The sequence below is a fragment of the Musca autumnalis genome, unplaced genomic scaffold, assembly GCF_047663935.1.
Source record: "Musca autumnalis isolate F117 unplaced genomic scaffold, ASM4766393v1 scaffold_4, whole genome shotgun sequence".
NCBI lineage: Eukaryota > Metazoa > Arthropoda > Insecta > Diptera > Muscidae > Musca > Musca autumnalis.
The window spans coordinates 1,985,747-2,004,633 of record NW_027411977.1 but is presented as its reverse complement, the minus strand read 5'-3'; the positions used below and the strand labels follow the sequence as shown (position 1 = coordinate 2,004,633).

Here is an 18,887-nt window from a genome sequence, read left to right as displayed (position 1 = left end):
TTAAACCTACCTCTTTACTTATACCATGTTACAAATGAATTTGAATTTTTCGGCATCATGCCCAACAGTGTAAAAACGGCCAAAACGACACAAAACTTTACTCAAACGTTGTATGTGTTTTCAGCTTAATGCTAAGTTTACATTTACGAAATCCACTCGATTTCATCTGTCAATTCCATAGCTCAAACGTCAAATGAAATCTCATCTGAAATCCATTGGATTTCATTTGACGTTTAACATATGGATTTGACAGATGAAATCGAGTGGATTTCGTAAATGTAAACATAGCATAAGTCCGCGGCAACGTTTGAGTAAAGTTTTGTGTCATTTTTGGAAATAGCGGCTGGATGGATTTGTAGATCGAAAAATAGATTTATCCCAAGATCTATTTACCAGGTCACGTAAGTAGCACAACAACAACACAATTTTCGACAAAAATTCTTCAATATGTCAAAATCTTTGTTTACGTTTTCATGCAACTTATTCACAATAACAACAAATTTGACAGATTGAATCCAATCAGCTGGCCGTTTTACGCCACCTTATAATTTCATCATGATTTATGCACATTTTTCGTGTAGGAGATGAAATTGTTTAGCTGCTTCAAAACAGGCTTACTTAGGAGGCGTTCAAGATCTATGGCTGTATTTACTCAAGTTTTGAATCCTATTTTGAATCAAAATGAATGGGCTGCGAAAGATGACACATACGATTACCATCAAGAAGTCGCGAATGCAGGATTTGGAGACATGCTTCATGACTGGGAGAGAAACAAAAAATATTTTCAAGCCTTAAGAAAAACTATAGCTCGTTTGCATAGCATGGGAAGAGAAGCTCACGTACTGGATATTGGAACTGGAACGGGAATATTGTCGATGATGGCAGTGGCGTCAGGAGCTGATTCCGTTACGGCATGCGAAGCATTCCTACCCATGGCCAACTGCGCCGAAAAGATTTTGGAGTCGAACGGAATGAAAGATAAAATAAGGTTAATCAAAAAAAGATCGACCGATATACAAATTGGTGAAGATATGCAGAGAAAAGCCAACTTATTAGTCAGTGAAGTTTTGGACACTGAACTAATTGGAGAGGGCGCTATTGGAATTTATAACCATGCTCATGCACATTTGTTGACGGATGATGTTATATGCATACCATCCAAGGCGATATGTTATGTTCAAGTAGTAAGTTCTCCATTAGCTGCTCAGTGGAATTCGCTGAAAATATTGGCCAATTTAGATGGAGATGTACTATTAAAGCCACCGTCTGAAATTGCCGAATGTAAGGGAGAAGCTAACCTTCATGATGTTCAACTTTCTCAATTGCCTTTGGAAACGTTTAGGCCGGTAACGCAACCCATAGAAATATTCCAGTTCGATTTCAATGCTAAAGAACGCCGTGAATCTGAACGACAACGAAATATAGAAACAAAAACTTGTTCCGCGGGAAGTACCGATTTGGTATTTTATTGGTGGGAGATTTCAATGGATTTAGAAGGAGATATTCGATTATCTTGTGCTCCCTTCTGGGCACATCCTGATCTAAAGATGGCTGCATCAAAATACCCTGCGAAACCTTTGCCCAATGTTATTCCATGGAGAGATCATTGGATGCAAGCAATATACTATGTACCCAAACCATTAAATTTACAAAACAACGACACGTTTACACTTCAATGTTGTCATGATGAATACTCCTTATGGTTCGATGTCACTGCCGGTAGCAACGGTTTGAACAAAAAAATGCCTAGACATGAGTGTTCCTGCAGAATGCATCTGACTTATTCAAGATCAAGAATTGGCCAATTAAACGAAAGTGTTCGCAATAAGCGCTACATGAAACTACTGGAAGAACAGATAAATGGGAGTTCAAATGTCTTGGTGCTAGGCGATAGTTGTCTATTGGGATTGTCTTGCATTAAGTTGGGAGCCAAGTCAGTGATATGTTATGAACCTCAACAATACTCAAGGGAATTTCTTAAAAGTGTAATAAATTGCAATCAATTGGAAAATGTAAAAGTAGCTGAAAAACTGGACAGTATATCGGATACCGAGTTTGATGGCATTAACTATATATTTGGAGAACCCTATTTTCTTACGTCAATATTGCCGTGGGACAACTTCTACTTCGGTACATTACTAATGAAAATAAAAGAAAAGCTTCGGAAATTTGATGAGATCCCCGTATCACCACATGGAGCAAAAATATACTGTGTTCCATTAGAGTTCCTTGACTTGCATAAAATTAGAAGTCCTGTTAAAGAGTGTGAGGGGTTCGATTTAAGACTTTTTGATGATATGGTACAGGCAAGTTAATTTTTGATGCCAATTTTCTTATTTCCAATATTGTTTTCAAATACTTCTCATCTAGCAAACCATAATTCGACCCTATTACTTCGAAACACAGCTATTTTGTCAAGCTATGGTTGATTTACAAAAGTTTTTCAAAATAATCAAATTATTACAATAATTATTTACAGAAATCCACATCAGTAGCCCAAGCAAAAGTTGAGGCACAACCTCTTTGGGAATATCCAGGCAAAGCATTAGCAAAGGAGCAAGTTATTCTTCAAATTGATTTCAAAAACTTTAACAAATTACAATCATTGAAAGGAACATTTCCAATAGAGCTGTAAGTTGTAACTTTAACAGCCTTAGTTTGAATTAATATCCAATAACTTATTTTTCAGTACTTCGGGATGTAATGGGATTGCACTGTGGGTCGATTGGCTGCTGGACATTAATCCCAAATCTATTGTCAGCTCGGGACCAATTCAACCCATTGAAGTAGGAAGCTATGTCAAATGGAATATGTTTGTACGCCAAGGTGTGCAGTTGATGAGTGAAACATTACAAGTTGAAAGTGGAAAGAGTGCAGTGCACTGGGAAGTTAATTTCAACCCAAATCAAGGACTTTTAGATTTCAATTTTATGGTCAAATGAGTATATGATATGTATGGACTATTGTCGCCAAGCAGCCAGTTGTTAATCCTATGGATATTTGAAGCGTGTGCACAATATGTTATATATAAAATTTTTATTTGTTAAAAGTTGTTTTACAATTTTTGTACAGTGAAAAAAGAAATCCATCAAAAATTATTTAAACAAAAGTTAAAATAGACGAGTATAATAAACATGTAAACAAAAATACATGGTAATAATTTAAATGCAAAGCTTATTAATTAATTGATAGTCGACAGTGTTACGGAGGTGCCCACAGACGATATTGTCTCCACAGAGTCACTGTGTTGCTGTCGAAACGTCTGCAAAGCGTCCAATATGTGTATTTCCTGCAAACCGCTAGATTTCTGTAAAGCCAGAACAAAGGCGTCTAATTTGCCACTGCCTGTTAAAAGCGTAGGCATATAGAATGGCAAATAAGATCGTTTAAAGATAGGACTTATAGAATCATCAACATCAGCATCGGAATCTTTTTGAGTAGCTGAGTGACCAATTTCTTGACTGTACGACCGGTGAATCCGTATTATTTGCAGAGATTGGAAATGGGCGACATACAAAAATGGTGCTCTGTAAAGGAATCCACACGGTGTATACTCCCAATGAATATCGTAGGGACGGGAGCGACAACCATATTCATCAACAAAAATACCATTTTCCATGAAACACAGTAAAAATTCATGTTTCGATATCCGCAGTGCATTGACCGGTGTGTAGTTGTGTACGTGCGAAAGAGATTTGTCAGAAACATCTACAAATTCCTCGGCGCCGTAGGTGGACAAGTCAATTTCAAAAAATTTATCCGACGTTACAATGGCGGAATGTCGAGTGTACAATATAGATGTTACTGCGGTTGCGGTATCAAGAGCTCGTACTGGTTTAAATTTTTGATTTTTAACGTCATATTTCAGTATCACGATTCGGTTGGATGTTGCTGCAATGGCTACAGTATCCAGGGGTTGATCGCTTTCCTGTGATATTTCCACCAGCTGCCATTTCTCGGCAGATGTTCGGTTTGCAAACGGTAACTCTAGTACGGATGCTTCTAAGGCTGGCTTCAGACAAGCACTTGATTGACATCGGGATTGCAAATGACGAAAATCACATTGATAAAGGGATTCTCCATGAGAGCCAACCATTATAGCTTTTGCCAGTGGCTGGGAAATGGCAATGTAACTCACAGCATCTACGCCAGCAAGATGAACTAAATTCTGCGACTGAATATGCAAGGCATAAAGGCCGATATTGCAACCGAGCAACAGTATTTTTTTCTCTTCAATTTCATAGGCGCATGCTACTTCTAGCGGAGTGCCATTTTGTACAGACGGTATGGCATAAACGAGTGTCTTCTGAATTGAGTTTACAGGCATCGATTGATCAGAATTACCTGCATCAGGCTCATCAATTTTGGCTTCGTAGGAATATTTGCCAATAGACTCTGTATCCAAATCTGCTTCCTTGGGAGCAGATGGTTCCTGAGTCAATACTTCACTAATGTCAACGGAATTTTCCTTATTTGTACTGCCCGATATCACTAGAGCTATACCACCGCAGTTTTGTTTGGCAGCACCACGACATTTCCTATGAACTGAATCTTTACATTCCCTACATTTCCAAAATGGTGAGCCGGCAACTATTGGATTTTGACAAACTGCACAATTGTCGGCTCCAGAGGCCGCTTCCTGCAAAGACAGCTCAAAGCGATGATGCGATGCAATATAATTTAAAGATTCACCAGGAAGTTTTGCTTCATTGGTATTTTTGTTGGGACTTGGCGCTGAAGACGATTGTTTGTTTTTACTTTCATCCTCTCCCACTTGTCTGTGACTTTGTTTGGTAGGAGTTTTCTTAAGATGTTCTTTTTCAGAATATACGTCGACTTTATTCTCTTTAGCTTTTAATGGTGACCGCCGCAAGGTATTAATGTTATTCCCTTGTATTTTATCTAATTGCTCCTGTAATGTTTTACAGCGCATTTTCTCTCGCTTCAGCTCTTCTTGTAGAGTACGGTACAGTATTGAGTTTTCAATGGTTGATTGTAACTCCTTTTTATTCGTCATAGTAGTGGAATGGTGTCCAAATATTTTATCAGCAAGTGTTTTCTTCTTCTTTTGTGTCAAATCCTCAACCTTCAGCTGGAGATAATCGATCAGTTTTTTGTGTTGGGCCAAGGTAGAATCGGATTTAATGTCTCTCTGCAGGAAGAAATTCTCTTTTTCTTCCAAAATTCTTTTCATGTCCTGCACTTCACTTTGTAATTCAGAGTTGGAGGCTGAAGTATCGGCAAGATTTTGTTGCAGTCTCTGGGCTTCTTCTTTGGCATGGAAAAGATCGGAAAGTATGCGTGCATTTTCCTCCTTCAATAATATCAATTCGCGTTCTAGATTTTCATTGACCACCTGTAAGTTTTGGTTTTCATTCTGCAGCACCTCGACCTTTTCTTGCGTTGCAAAGAGGGCCGTTGTTTGCTCAATCAAGTGATTTTGTTGATCTGCCATTTTGTTTTTCATTTCGGACAGAGCGTTGAGGTGGTCTTGAATCTCTTGGGACATGCACACTGTCTTCGACTCTAATGTTCGATTTAGACTTTGTTCGTCCCTTAATTTAATTTTCAGTTCCGATTCCAACTGCTCCTTTTCTCGTAACTGTGCATATAAGTTGTCCAGTTTTTCTTGATGAGCCTTGTTACATTTCTGTTCTTTTTCGAGCATTGCTTCTACCTCTGTAAGTTGGTTGTCTGTTACTGTGCACGCATATTTCAATCTTTCGTAATTATCCTTGAGATTCTTCAATTCAATTTGTGTGCCTGATAGCTGATCTTGTGTGCAGCTGTGACACTCCCTTTCGTCACTTATTTCTCTAAATAGGCGGGTGTTTTCTATGCCAAGTTTATCGCATTTCTGCTGACATTGATGAAGTTTTTGTTGTACGTCATATAGCCGATCCTCGAGTTGTTTAGACTTTGATATGTGTTCCATTACCTAAAAAAAGAGGAAAGACTATATTTGTGAATTAAATGTAGTATATTCATAGCTTTACCTCTGCTTTGCTCTCTATGCGTTCTTTTTCTGCCTTTTCCCACATACGATGCTCTTTTAGTATATCGGCCTTTAAATTCGTTATTTCCTGCTTAAGTTCATCAATTCTTTCTTCGCGTTGTTTTAGAGATTCTTCTGACAATTTAAGAGTACGTTTGACATCTTCTCGCTCTCCTTGAACTTTCTTAATGCGTTCTTCGGTCAGTTCCATACGTCTTTGGATCATTTTCTTATCAGCTAATGCCTCCTCCAGCTGCTTTTCAATCTTCCACAATGCTAAATTAGCCGATCGTGCTGATTGCCTCTCAACGATCATCTGTTCGCGTACTGCGGCCAGTTTGTCTTCCAATCTTTCGTTTTGCTTCTCTAAAATGTCTCCAGCGGCAACATGGAGATTTCCATTCCTGGGTGCCGGCATTGGCTTTGTAGGAGATAATGACTGTTCATTAAATCTCTCAAGCATTTCCTCTAATTTTTCTACGATTTCCTGTAACTTATCTGCCCGGGCTTTCTGAGAAGTCTCATTTTCTTTTGCCACTTCCAAATCAGCTCTTAACTGTTCTTCGATCATTCGAATGTCGGACATAGATCCTGGAGCAGTTTCATAGGGCGAGGACTCGGCTGCTATTTCGCTACTTGCTAGATTTTTTCCACACTCGGCAACCTTTAAATATATAATATATGTATGTATGTGTATTCATGTGTTGTATTATACTCTTGTGCCAAACATTGAAATTATCACATAAATATAGTATTTAGTTTTTAGGAGAGACCGGAGGTGAAGTGTCTCCCTGTTTTCCCTTCTAATTCATAAACTCAAGACATTTTCATGAACATGAGACAAACATACACTTCAAAGGCCTCAAATCTATCTTAGTCGCTTGCATTTTATTACGTTTTCGTATTTATATATGTACTACTATGTGCGCTTCTCAAGTCCGATTAACATATCGTCGCATCTTAAAGATATCATGGACACAATTCATATCAAATAATGAGGTTCTAAGAAGATTTAATAAAGAAAAAGAACTGCTGAACAACATAAAGAGACGGAAAACTGCATACTTGGGCCATATTATGAGAAATCCGAAATACAAACTGCTGCAAAGTATTATCCGTGTAAACATTGAAGGAAGGCCTACTAGAGGGAGGAAACAACTAATATGGATCAACAACATTCAAGAATGGACCGGCATACGTGATGTCATAAATCTGCTAAGCGAAGCCAGAAACAGAGAGACTTTTGCCGATATTATAAACAATATCTAATAATTTAAGTGTAATAATATAAAACTATTGTAATAATATTCTTAAATTTGCATTTTGGTCGCCAACATTCGAAAATCGAATAGGCAAATAAAGAAGAAGATTAACTTCAATTATATTCATATTTAGAGTCACCAGTTATTTTGGATTTTAATGCATAAAAATATGAGAGATATGGTTTTCCATCCGTTCTTTATTTCTGGTGTAGATTAGGATATAGTATCTTTGTATGTTTCAGGAGGCGGTCTACCATTAAAGAACTAAATAGGTCACATTTTTCAAGTTCTAAGACTCTTGCACTATTTCGACAGATTGGAGGTACGTGTCCTCAGAGCCTACTTTGCCCTACAAGTAGGAAAGAATTAAAAATTAAGGATAATAATTATTTTTCTTAATTTTTATCATATGGGAGTAATGTTTTCCAAGTGCCTATTCTGGTAGCGTAAATTGCTCTTAAAATGAATTGCCCTTCTGAGTGCAGGGGTGGGTGTGCATACCATTGCACCACGGTGACACCCATTTTTAGGTATAAATAGTCAAGTAAAAATTTGGACATGCAATATTTAATGATTTTATAAAAAAAAACCTCTGAATGTCAAATGAATTAAATTTTTTCGAATACTAAGATGTTGATATGTATAATAAATTTAGAAACCAGTAAGAAAATATCAGTCAGCTGTGCTGACAGAGATATACCTTCAGCCATTGACAAAAATAAACTAATAATAATTATGCAAGCCGATAGCCTGTGTTGCTGGTGCTTTATTACTATAATTTTATTATAATTTGTTATTATAATAAATATTTTAAATAAATAATAATTATGCCGTATACGTGGAATCTGTAGGTACCGTAATGTCGGGCTATACCAAATCATTGACATATAGGTACCAAACTTCTTCATAAAGGACTCGAAATATTAGATTACGTTAAGGGATTAGGGCACTTATTGCGCACGAAAAATGTCATTTTTCATGCATTTTTTACAAGAAACCTAACAAATTTTTTCAGAAGATTTAGTTTTCATCTGATAGATCACATTTTGAGCTACTTTCGAATTTTTTTTTTTTTGTTCAAAAATATTTTGCAGTGTTCTGACAAAATGGCCGCCTACGAAACACTGTTTTTGGTAAAGTAGTTTGCGGTGCCCGCTGTAGGAGTGCCCATACACAAAATGGAATGGTCCAGGTTTGAAGTTAGTTTGAAAACAAAAGTCCTTTCGTAGTATCCAAAAACAGGCTATTGTCCTTGAGGCGAGGCTTTTCCCATATACTAAGCACTTATTGGGCAATTTAGTGGATTTTATAAACAAAACCTTTATTGATTAGAGTTGTTTAACACTCTGAGTGTTACCTCAAACAAAACATAATGATTGTTATCCTTTAGTGTATTTTGATCCATGAGCTAAGTTTCAGCCAGTTTCCATTAATCATTTATGAAAGGATCGACCAAAAAAGCGCATCTTTAAGCCATTTATTCCTTGACCAAATAATATTATGAGGTCCTCAGGATGTTTACTTTGTGTATGCAATCAATTTCACTTCTATTCAAAAATTTTTTAAAGCGTGAACACTTGAAACGTAGTTGTACACCATTTTGTGATAATCCGAATTTGATTACACTATGGTTGGTATACACCGTACTAAATTTTTCTACATAAACTCACGTTTTTCATTAAAAATACTTAATTTAGATTAATGCAAAACCTAATAAACATATTCGTAGGGCAACTTCAAAAGAATTTATGTAACAAAGCGTGTCCAAAAATGGCTCATATCTGCCAATCATCCAATTTTTCAAATATAAACAAAATAATTTTTCTGCGCGAACATGAGATTTTTCTGCGCGAACATGAGATGCATAGATACGCTTTTTTAGCCGATCCTTACATAAGTGGCTAATAGAAATTGGCTTAACATGGGCCAATACACATGTTGTTCGATGTAACAGTGAGAGTGTTAAACAACTCTAATCACTAAAAGTTTTGTCTATAAAATCCATTTAATTCCTCAATTTATGGGAAAAATCACCACAAGGACAATAACCCTGTTTTTGGATACCATCAAAGGATTGGATTTACTACTATCAACTAAAATATTTAGAATAGCATTGGTCGACAGATGCTACTTTGGGCTAAGTAAGCAGTTTTTGTAAGAATTGCGCGTGTGTTTAATGTCCTACCGCCTGAGCTTAAAACGTTTAGTTTTTCTTCCTGTACTTTTAAGAGGAAGTTTGTTGCTTATGTTCGAGCTAATGAAATTTAAGTTTAACTGTGTTTTTATTTTTTTCTTTACGTTGCAAAACTGGGATTTTAAAGTTAACATTTTTATTGCGTTGTAATGTTAGGGAAATCGTATAAGTCAGAATTGTTTCAATTTTCATTAATGAATATTGTGAGTAGTTTAAGTGAAATACTGGGATTATATCCCCTTTTTATTTTTGCTAATATTTAATAATTTTCAATGCAATTTACTCTTATTATATTTTTAAATTTTATTATTTATTTTATTATTAAGTTTCATTATTTTCAATTCAATTTATTAGTAGCATATTTCTAAATTTTATTTTTTATTATATTATTAAGTTTTTTGATCTCAGAGTAGTATAATTTCTGTTGTTTTGTGTAACTAGATGGCAAAATGTGCTTTGTTACTATAACGTTAAATAAATAAATAAAAAAAAAAAGAATAAGAATGCCACATCTCGTCAATAAAAGGTAACACTTTACAAGACACTGCTACTACCCGTGCTAATGTATGGTTCCGAAGCACGGGTACTTGCGCAAGCATATAAGGCAGTGCTTGTTATGTTCGAGAGAAAAATTCTTCGAAAGATCTAGGAACCAATCTGCGTTTATGGCGAATATCGACTTCGTATAAACAACGAGCTGTATCAACAATACAACGACACCAGTATAGTTAAACAAATCGAGACACAACGACTGCAATGGCTAGACCTGCTAAAAAGGCGTATAAATACCGGCCGCATGGCTGAACACCCAGATCTGAAAGACCAATGCTTCGTTGGAGTGAACAAGTGAAACGCGAAATAAAAAAAAAACTCTATATCCTATTGCTTATTAACCACGCCCATAAATATCATTTTTTTACCTATTTAATTATATATTGAAAATTCAATTATTTTTTAATGTATGTTTGCTTAGAAAAAATCTTAGAACTTTCCGTTTGAACACTCCGTGAACTTCTAAATGTAATTTTGTTTTCAATCATTTGTCCCTGTTTTAAATGAATCTCCTGTTTCACTAAGACGATTCTAATACAAATTCACAGCTAGTAACCTGCGTTCCTGTCTGTATACAATGGATTTTGAAACAATATTGGGTATATGTTATTTTGATAATATTTAGCATTAGCAGTGTTATATAAGTCTATGTTATTACCTGTAACTCTCTTTCCAAACGATTATTTTCCTGCTGCAATGTCTCTATTGTTTTCAATATTTCCGAATACTTATGATGTAATTCTGAATTTTGTTTATGCAATTCATTGTTGGCTTCGATTTCTTTGTTGAGCCGTTTAAGAATGTCGTCGTTGCTTTTGGCCGATGCTATTTTTGCTTCTTCGGAGGTTCTTGTACTTATCAGGGTGTCATCCAATTCGGTGCGGACATCGCGCAATTCCATCGTAAGTCGTGATTTGTGATCCTTTTCGTGCCGTAACTTTGCTCTCAACTCTGTCAATTTCTGCTCATATATTTCAGACAAGCTCGTTTTATTCTTCTCAAATTCCTCACGATCTCTTTGTGATTGCTCTTTATGTTGCCTCAACATTTCTTTGTAGTTTTCCATTGCATCCTGTAAACGAGAGCACTCTTCAATTTTGAGTGACAACTCTGATTCACGTTCATCAAGTTTGGCATTAATTGCGGCAATTTCCATCTTCTTTTCTAATATACGTTTTTCGTAGGCAGCGTCCGATGCGTTCTTGGCTTCATCATATTTTTGTCGATTCATGCGTAACAATTCGGTTATTGTTGCCTCCTTCTTTGCCCACATTTCTTGTTCAATTTTTAATGAGCTTTGTAAAGTTTTAATCTTTGTACGCCACGTCGCCAATTCATTATTCTTTTCTTTAATTATGTTCTTCATTTTAATTATTTCTTCTTTGGCATCATCCAATGCTCGCGACTGGGTATTGGATTGCTTTGCTTTTAGTTCTGCCCTGAGAAGCTCTTGTTTCAGCTTTGTGATTTCGCCTAATCGTTCCTTATGTTTAGCTTGCTCTTCTTTAAGCTTGTTATTAAGTTTGGCATAGCGTGCATCCTCCAAGGCCCCATGTTCAATTTTTTGCAGTTCCATGTGAACAAAACTGTAGCCAATAAATGGTAAATCTTTACCAGAGAATTCGTTAGAATTAACTGCAGAAGTGACCGTCGACTTATTTGATTCGGTATCAAGTATTTTAGTTTTCTTCCGATTAAAATCTTCGAAATTTGATATGTCATCTTCACCTTGGAGAGTAGGTATTATGGGTGGTACTTCAGAACGCTGGTTTTCCCATTTTACGCTTTCAAAAAAGGGATGTTTTCGTATTTCTTCATAATTTAATCGTTTCGATGGATTGGTTACCAAGGACTCAATGAGACTCTTGAAATGGTCCGATAGCTTTAAATCGGTGGGGAAAGATATAAGTTCCTTTAGTTTACTTTCCTCGCAATAAGTCAATATTTTGGAATAGGTTTCATGCACATTGTCTTCATGGAATGGAGTCACCTCACAAACTAGTTCGTAACCAATGATGCCCATGGACCAAAAATCACAACTCACCTGGAAAAATGTTAAATTAAGGGTTATGCGTTTAGCATTAAGTTTTTCCAAACAAACTTACGTCGTGCATATTCTTTGTTAGCTTGAATGTTGAAATTGTTTGCAGTAACTCTGGAGCTATGTAGTCAGGTGTGCCCACCGGAGATAAACTAAACACATGACCATCCCTATCCAAAGCTGCAGCATTACCAAAATCTCCTAACTTTATGTGTCCAAAACGGTCAATAAGGATGTTTTCCGGTTTAATATCTCGATGGACATAGCCCATGCTATGTAAGGTGTTAATGGCCAATGTTAGCTCCGCCAAATAAAATCTTGCCATATGTTCGTCAAATGGGCCATGCCGAGACATCAAACCTAATAAGTCTCCTCCAGGTAGATATTCCATTATCAAATACAAGTGATCGTTATCCTAAAGACACAAACATTAAAGCTATAGATTGGCGTTTTATATTGTATGTATTACCTGAAAGGCATATTGTAAATTTGTTATCCATTCTGAACATCTTTTGGACATAATGTCACGTTCTTCCCGAACTTGCGACGTAGTAACAACCGACTTCCTTATTTTTTTCATAGCATATATGTCACATGTTTGCTTTTCCACAACCAAATACACATTTCCAAAATAACCTTTACCTATCAAACTGCGTATACTAAAGTCCTTGACATTCACTCGAAGGCGTTGTGTTTCTTCAATAATGCTTCTGTCTACAAAGATCGAAATTGTTTGGATTAGCACAATAAATTCATACACATATACTGCTGACATACATTTGTTGACAAACTCTGCAATATGTTTGTCACGTTTACGCAGTGATTCCTTGTCACATTCATTGTAAAGCAGACAAAATGCATCTAAAAGACTTTCTCGATTCAGGAACTCTGTCAATAACGTGCTGACACCATAGCCGCGGCCACCTACATCAAATGGTAAAGAATACGTAAACCAATTAGTGAGAAAAAGCATTGCTACAATTTAATTAAGTCGGAAGTGATTCAAATATTGGAACAAATTTCCTTTACCGACCCTTCGCAGAAAAAATCAAAAAATTTTGTTTTAAATCGCAAGTATTCTTAAGTAGCCGGCCTTCGGCCGGGGATTTAAGACTTTCTCCTATGGACAGGAGCGAATTTCGGCTACGCGAACAAACTTTTTTTTAAATCGTAAATTTTTTCCCAAGTAAACAAGCGAATTTTCGGAACTTCGGAGGCCTATATCTCGGTAAGTATACATTTCCCCAACAAATGAAATACATTGTTGGAATCGGCATGAAAAGCACTATCTGTGGTAATTTTTTCATAATTTTCTGCGGTGGGTCGGTAAAGGAAAGATATGCCCAAATATTTATTTCGTTTTTACTTTGTCTTAAACGCTAGAACTAAGATAAAGATGGCATAGGATGAATGTATAATTTTTGTCCATTTTGTCCACAGATGGTCTTGGAATGCTGATTACGCCAATGTGGAAGTCCATAAAATTCCGAAAAACCAAAAACAGTTTCAAATTCAGCCACTACAATCAACATGCTCCATTAATTTTTATATTCTTCGAGCTTGAAACAATTTAACAAATTTTTTTTTTGGTCACTATAAACATAAATTCTTTTGCGCTGGCTACATAGAATATAGAAAGTGGCAAGAATTTTCTTTGAGGCACTTACCCAACAGAACATTATTTAAGCGAACACTACGTACACTTATAGCATCAGAACTTATATCCATTTTCGTACACTATTTTATTATTTTGTAATTTTTAAAAACACATCATTTATCTGCTCAAAGTTTCTCCGGTCTTGAAATTTCTATGGCGGGCGTCGTTGAAATTTAAAATAAACAAGCGAAATTGAAATTGGCTGTCTGGTTACTTGGTTAGTTGGTTACTTGGTTACTCGTAAAAAATTCTGTCCTCCGTGGCTAGTGGACGATTTCACTTACGATTTTTTGTCTCCTCTTTGTGGTGGTTATTCTTGTTAGGCAGAGTTGCAAAACATAGTAAGAGAAATTGAAACAAAATTCAGTTTTGCAATGAATTTTGTGCATAAAAAATAATTTAAAGCATAAAATGATTATTTTTTATAAGCATTTTAAAAATTTTATAACATATTTTTATAAAATACCTTTTACATTAAGAATTTGTAACAAAATGTACACTTGGTACCATGTTACAAAAAAATTCAACCCTGTGTGTGAAATTTACGAAGATGAGCAAAAAGGAGACAAAAAATCGTAAGACAAATCGTTTAAATGTAAAGCAGCACTATCATTTAAACGATTGCTCGTACGAGATTTTGTCTCCTCTTTGATCATATTCGTAAATTTCACACACAGGGTTGAATTTTTTTGTAACATGGTACCAACCGTACATTTTGTTAAAAATACTTAATGTAAAAAGAAGGTATTTTATAAAAAAAAATTCATAAAAATTTTAAAATGTTCATAAAAAATAATCATTTTATGCGTTAAATAAATTTTTATGCACAAATTCATTGCAAAACCAATCTCTGTTCCAGAACTAAAAAGTTTTTACCATTTTTACACATTTTGCGTTCCCGTACACAAAATTTATATGAAAATCGTTTACGACTTTTACCACTTTAGCTCCGTTCCAGAACTTTTTTATTGGTAAAATGTGCAAAAGAGAGAACCCTCAAAAAATGAGTTCAACGCACACATTTTTTCAAAATGTACGGGAACGGAAAAATTGCAGAAACGTCAAAAAAGTGGAACAAATGTCAAAGTCGCCGTGTCAGCCAATCGGAAGCCGGCAAACATGTTGCACATTTTTGCTCGCTCAAATTTGTCGTGTAAAAAGTTTCTAAAGATAGAGCCATTCAGCGCCATTTTTGTTCAAAGAGAAGTGAACATTTTGCAACTTTTTTGGTGTACGGGAACGTATTTTGGGGAAAAATGTGCAAAATGTGTTAAATGTGTAAAAACTTTTGAGTTCTGGAACGAAGCTTTTATAAAGTACGGGAACAGGCCATAAATTTTGTTTCAATTTCTCTTACTATTTTTTTTACTATTTTCTTACTATTTCGACATGGGGCTGGATTCTTGTTCTATGAAAATTTGAAATGAAAAGTATTTCCTTTATAATTTTTTTTCATTTGACAGTTTTTTCCTTTATTGAGCCCATGGACTCCAACTAGAGCTGGCAAACCATCGATATTCCCAACATTAGATATTTTCGATATAATGTTTTAAAATATCGATTGCCATCGATATTATCGTTAAGTTGTCGTCACCATTAATTTGGAAATGAAAATGGAGGAAATGTCAATGATTTTCTTGACATTATGCAAAAGTAGTTCACAGAAATGTAAAGGAGAATAAACAACTGCTTTTATTTTATAAAAACGTAAAAAATACATTTTATTATACCGAAAAATGTGTACGTGGGACTACGGACTTACTTTCTTACTCTTATGTTACACGCTGAAACTTTCATACGAAACTTTCCCATTATTTTGGCGTTCTTATATGCCATTTAGATATGACACCATTAGCCGGATTTAGCGCATTATCAGGATTTATTTGCTAAATCCAGCCAAAATCTACCAGATTTCCCATACAAAAATAAATCCTCCTATTAAGTGGATTTGTTTTAAATCTGGCATAAATCCTCGTATACAACTCTGTTTTTAGCAACATGTTGCTAGAAAATACTAACTCTTATGTTACACGCTAAAAATTTCATACGAAACTTTCCCATTATTTTGGCGTTCTTAGGTCGAGTTCCCCATTACAGTAATTTTATAAAATTACTTTTGTATGGAACTCGATCTATGAACGCCAAAATAATGGGAAAGTTTCGTATGAAAGTTTTAGCGTGTAACATAAGAGTAAAAGTTGCAAGCTGGCACAAGAAACAAGGTAGATGCATCGGTGAATTGCTACACTAAAAATAATTTAAAATGTAAAAATTTGTAAACAAAGCGGAAAAATTAAATTTGTTTTGATGTACAAAGTTGATTTTAATCAACCAAGACTAATATTTATGATGTCCAAACGATAAAATAATTCGTTTATTTATTTTAGATGGGCAAACTGCGATAAACTAATAATTTATTTGCTCTTTAGTTAGCATTAGTAGCATAATGTGCTAACATGTACAGTATTAAACAATACATTTGTAATTTGACGTATGTTTTTTGAGACGAATTCTATTTACAAAAAATTCTTTTGACGTTTCACATTCGTTCAGATGGGCTGATGCATCTACCTTGGTAATTGTGCTATGAACAAAAATCAGCTGACTGCCATTTAAATCCTCGAAAATGTATATCTAAATGCAATGAGATTTGTACTGGATTTATTAAATCCAGTCGAGGATTTATGGCTAGTCTAAATGAGCTATTAGGTCGAGTTCCCCATTACAGTAATTTCATAAAATTAATTTTGTATGGAACTCGATCTATGAACGCCAAAATAATGGGAAAGTTTCGTATGAAAGTTTTAGCGTGTAACATAAGAGTTACACACACATAACCGAAAAGCAGCGAAATTTCTATTTATTTCATTTATTTCGATAATATCGATAGGCAAAACTATCTATCGATATTGAATTTTTAAATAACAATCGATATTATCGATAGTGCCATCGATTTTTTGCCAGCTCTAAGTTGGAGTCTCCAACTCCACTCCATTAAAAGTGTCCGTCTCGTGAATTACCGCAAAATGTTCGCAACTTAAGTTGTTATTTCTTTATTTTATAACAAATTCTTCGAAATGTATAGACTCTTGTTTATCTTTTGAAGAAATGTGTAGGGATCAACCAACTGTTTTTTTCTGTAGGGATCTCTACAGCAACTGCTTATAATAGCTTTGTTCCTTTACTTTTTTAATGGTAAGGGTGGTAAAAGAGAAAAGTGTCAAAGTTGCTCAAAATTGCTCTCTCATGAACATTTTTACCAGAAAAGTAAAGGAACGGAAAAATGGTATATCTGGCAGCAATGTCAAAAAGAAACATAAAAAATCAATTTTCGTCTTTTATTTCACAGTTTTTGATTTAGTTTTGTCAGCTTTCGACTTTTTCTTCTGTTTATCGTCTATTTGTGAAATAATCGTCATACAAAAGTCGAAAAATTAGTTCTGCCATTTTTTACCTGCAGAAATTTTGGTGGTAGCCTGTGGTAGAAGAGAAAGCCATTTTCGCTCTCTCTCCACTCTCACTCTCTTAAAAATTGCTTCCAGTTTTGCCACTTTTCGGGGTTAAGGAACGCTTTGCAGGTTAAAAATGGTAACAAATGGGAAAAATGGTAACCTCAGGTAAGTAAAGGAACACAGCTAATACTGTGAATTGCTTGTTTACATTTTGCATGTGATTTTATTCACAATAATGCATTTTGACAACTGGTATGAAGATCATACTGGTCATTGGAGTGACCAGGGTACCTCCCCCACAAAATTTTATAAGAAAACGTGAAAATAAGGATATTTTTGAACGTATTGTTAAAAAATACTTGCAATACTATGGTCAATACTGTCTCGATCCTGAATGGTCATCTCGGAAGTGGAATATCGCGGTCAGCCCAATTTTTCAAAAATGTGTAGATGATATCCTTAATCTTAGTAAGCGTGACTATACAAACGCTATAAACACTGGCTTCTGACTGGAAAAGTGATACACTTGCGTGCGTGTGTGTGTGTATGTACGTTTGTCTTTTGACAACAAAACAATACTTTAAGAAAAAATACACTTTTAAATCCTATGTTGTTAAGAAAATTTAATATCTTTTTTATACCCTCAGCCTTTAGGGTACCTCCCACACAAATGTTCAAAAATTGTCGCAAAACTTGTGCGCACGACAACTCGGTCCATACTTTGCACATCGTGTAATTTATACCAAACTTAGATGAGGTTTCAATATGGACTCAATCGGTCCACTCCTTCGGGTACCTCCCACACAAAATTTCGGAAAAGTTCAGTTTAGGACCTGCTCTCGAATCGCTTTGATTTTTGTTTACGCAAGTTGTATTCACTGTCCCCTATACGAAGGTACAAGTTTCCTCAGGGGCAAGTCCATACTACATAAAAAAACAGCCTGAAAGTTGAAAAACAAACCCTATGACACCACGTTTATGGGTCTTCGTATTATTTTTTCCAAACATAGTTTAAGTTCGTAGATAAGCCATATCGGTCCACTCCTTCAGGTACCTACGCCACAAAAGTTCAAAAAAATTCGGAAAAATTGTGGGCACGATAACTCTTGATGGGAGTGACCGATTTGGTCCATACTTTACACATTCTCATAATATCTACCAGAAATAGATCAGTTTCGAATATGGACTATATTTGTCCACTCCATCCCGTACCTCCCACACAAAATTTTGGATAAGTTCACTTTAAGACCTGCTATTGAATCACTTTGATTTTTGTTGAAGTAACTTACATTCGCTGCCTCAATTACGATGGTAAAAGTTATTTCAGGGGCAAGTCCATACTTCTTGAGAAAACAGCCCGAAGGGTGTAAAAACCCCCTATGGCACCCCCATGGTCTATGTCGGTCCATTCCTTTAGGTACCTTTTCCGCAAACATTTTGAACTTTAATCCTAATCAACATTTTTGTCGGTTCAGAAACCCCCTAAATACATACGTTTTTTGTGAAAAAAGTGTTTCAATTTGCCCAGGCTGAGGGTATATCTCTGTCGGCAAAGTCGACTGATACTTTTTTACTTGTTTAAATCCTAATAAAAATAATTCAACTCTCGCCATCAAAATTACAGTGTGAGGAGTAAAGTGTGCTTTACTTTTTATTTAATTAATTCATTTAATTTATAAGATACATAAGAGAATTGTAAAGATATTTAATGCAAGTAACAAAAATATTCGTAAT

At 35.4% G+C, this 18,887-nt stretch overlaps 2 protein-coding genes and 1 long non-coding RNA gene across 7 annotated transcripts; 2 read left to right on the top strand and 1 right to left on the bottom strand.

Moving 5' to 3' along the window:
* The first annotated feature begins 95 nt into the window (after positions 1–95).
* On the top strand, positions 96–3,166 carry Art7 (arginine methyltransferase 7). 5 transcript variants are annotated; one of them, XM_073987354.1, is made up of 4 exons: positions 96–110; positions 582–2,306; positions 2,480–2,631; positions 2,690–3,166. In XM_073987354.1, the coding sequence occupies exons 2-4, from the start codon at positions 585–587 to the stop codon at positions 2,940–2,942; spliced, it is 2,127 nt and encodes a 708-aa protein (XP_073843455.1). In that variant the 5' UTR covers positions 96–110; positions 582–584; the 3' UTR covers positions 2,943–3,166. The 5 variants fall into 5 exon arrangements, with proteins under 5 accessions (XP_073843455.1, XP_073843451.1, XP_073843452.1 ...); XM_073987350.1 differs by lacking the exon at positions 96–110 and adding an exon at positions 277–401 and having other exon boundaries at positions 509–2,306; XM_073987351.1 differs by lacking the exon at positions 96–110 and adding an exon at positions 278–401.
* Positions 3,022–14,177, bottom strand: sti (citron rho-interacting kinase sticky). Its single transcript, XM_073987318.1, has 7 exons — positions 13,712–14,177; positions 12,822–12,968; positions 12,514–12,758; positions 12,109–12,459; positions 10,662–12,047; positions 5,997–6,659; positions 3,022–5,938 (listed from the first exon to the last, which is right to left on the bottom strand). Exons 1-7 carry the CDS (start codon positions 13,770–13,772, stop codon positions 3,182–3,184), a joined length of 5,610 nt encoding a protein of 1,869 aa, XP_073843419.1. The 5' UTR covers positions 13,773–14,177; the 3' UTR covers positions 3,022–3,181.
* Positions 6,638–7,385, top strand: LOC141404087 (uncharacterized). Its single transcript, XR_012412944.1, has 2 exons — positions 6,638–6,682; positions 6,748–7,385. It is a non-coding gene; the product is annotated as an uncharacterized lncRNA (long non-coding RNA).
* Positions 14,178–18,887: the final 4,710 nt, after the last annotated feature.

Coding starts and splice junctions, on each gene's coding strand:
- sti (XM_073987318.1), bottom strand. CDS start 13,772: ATGGATATAAGTTCTGATGCTATAAGTGTACGTAGTGTTCGCTTAAAT. Junction 12,969..13,711: donor CTTAAATAATGTTCTGTTGG/GTAAGTGCCTCA, acceptor CATTTGATGTAG/GTGGCCGCGGCTATGGTGTC. Junction 5,939..5,996: donor GCATAGAGAGCAAAGCAGAG/GTAAAGCTATGA, acceptor CTCTTTTTTTAG/GTAATGGAACACATATCAAA.
- Art7 (XM_073987354.1), top strand. CDS start 585: ATGAAATTGTTTAGCTGCTTCAAAACAGGCTTACTTAGGAGGCGTTCA. Junction 2,307..2,479: donor TTTTTGATGATATGGTACAG/GCAAGTTAATTT, acceptor AATTATTTACAG/AAATCCACATCAGTAGCCCA. Junction 2,632..2,689: donor GGAACATTTCCAATAGAGCT/GTAAGTTGTAAC, acceptor CTTATTTTTCAG/TACTTCGGGATGTAATGGGA.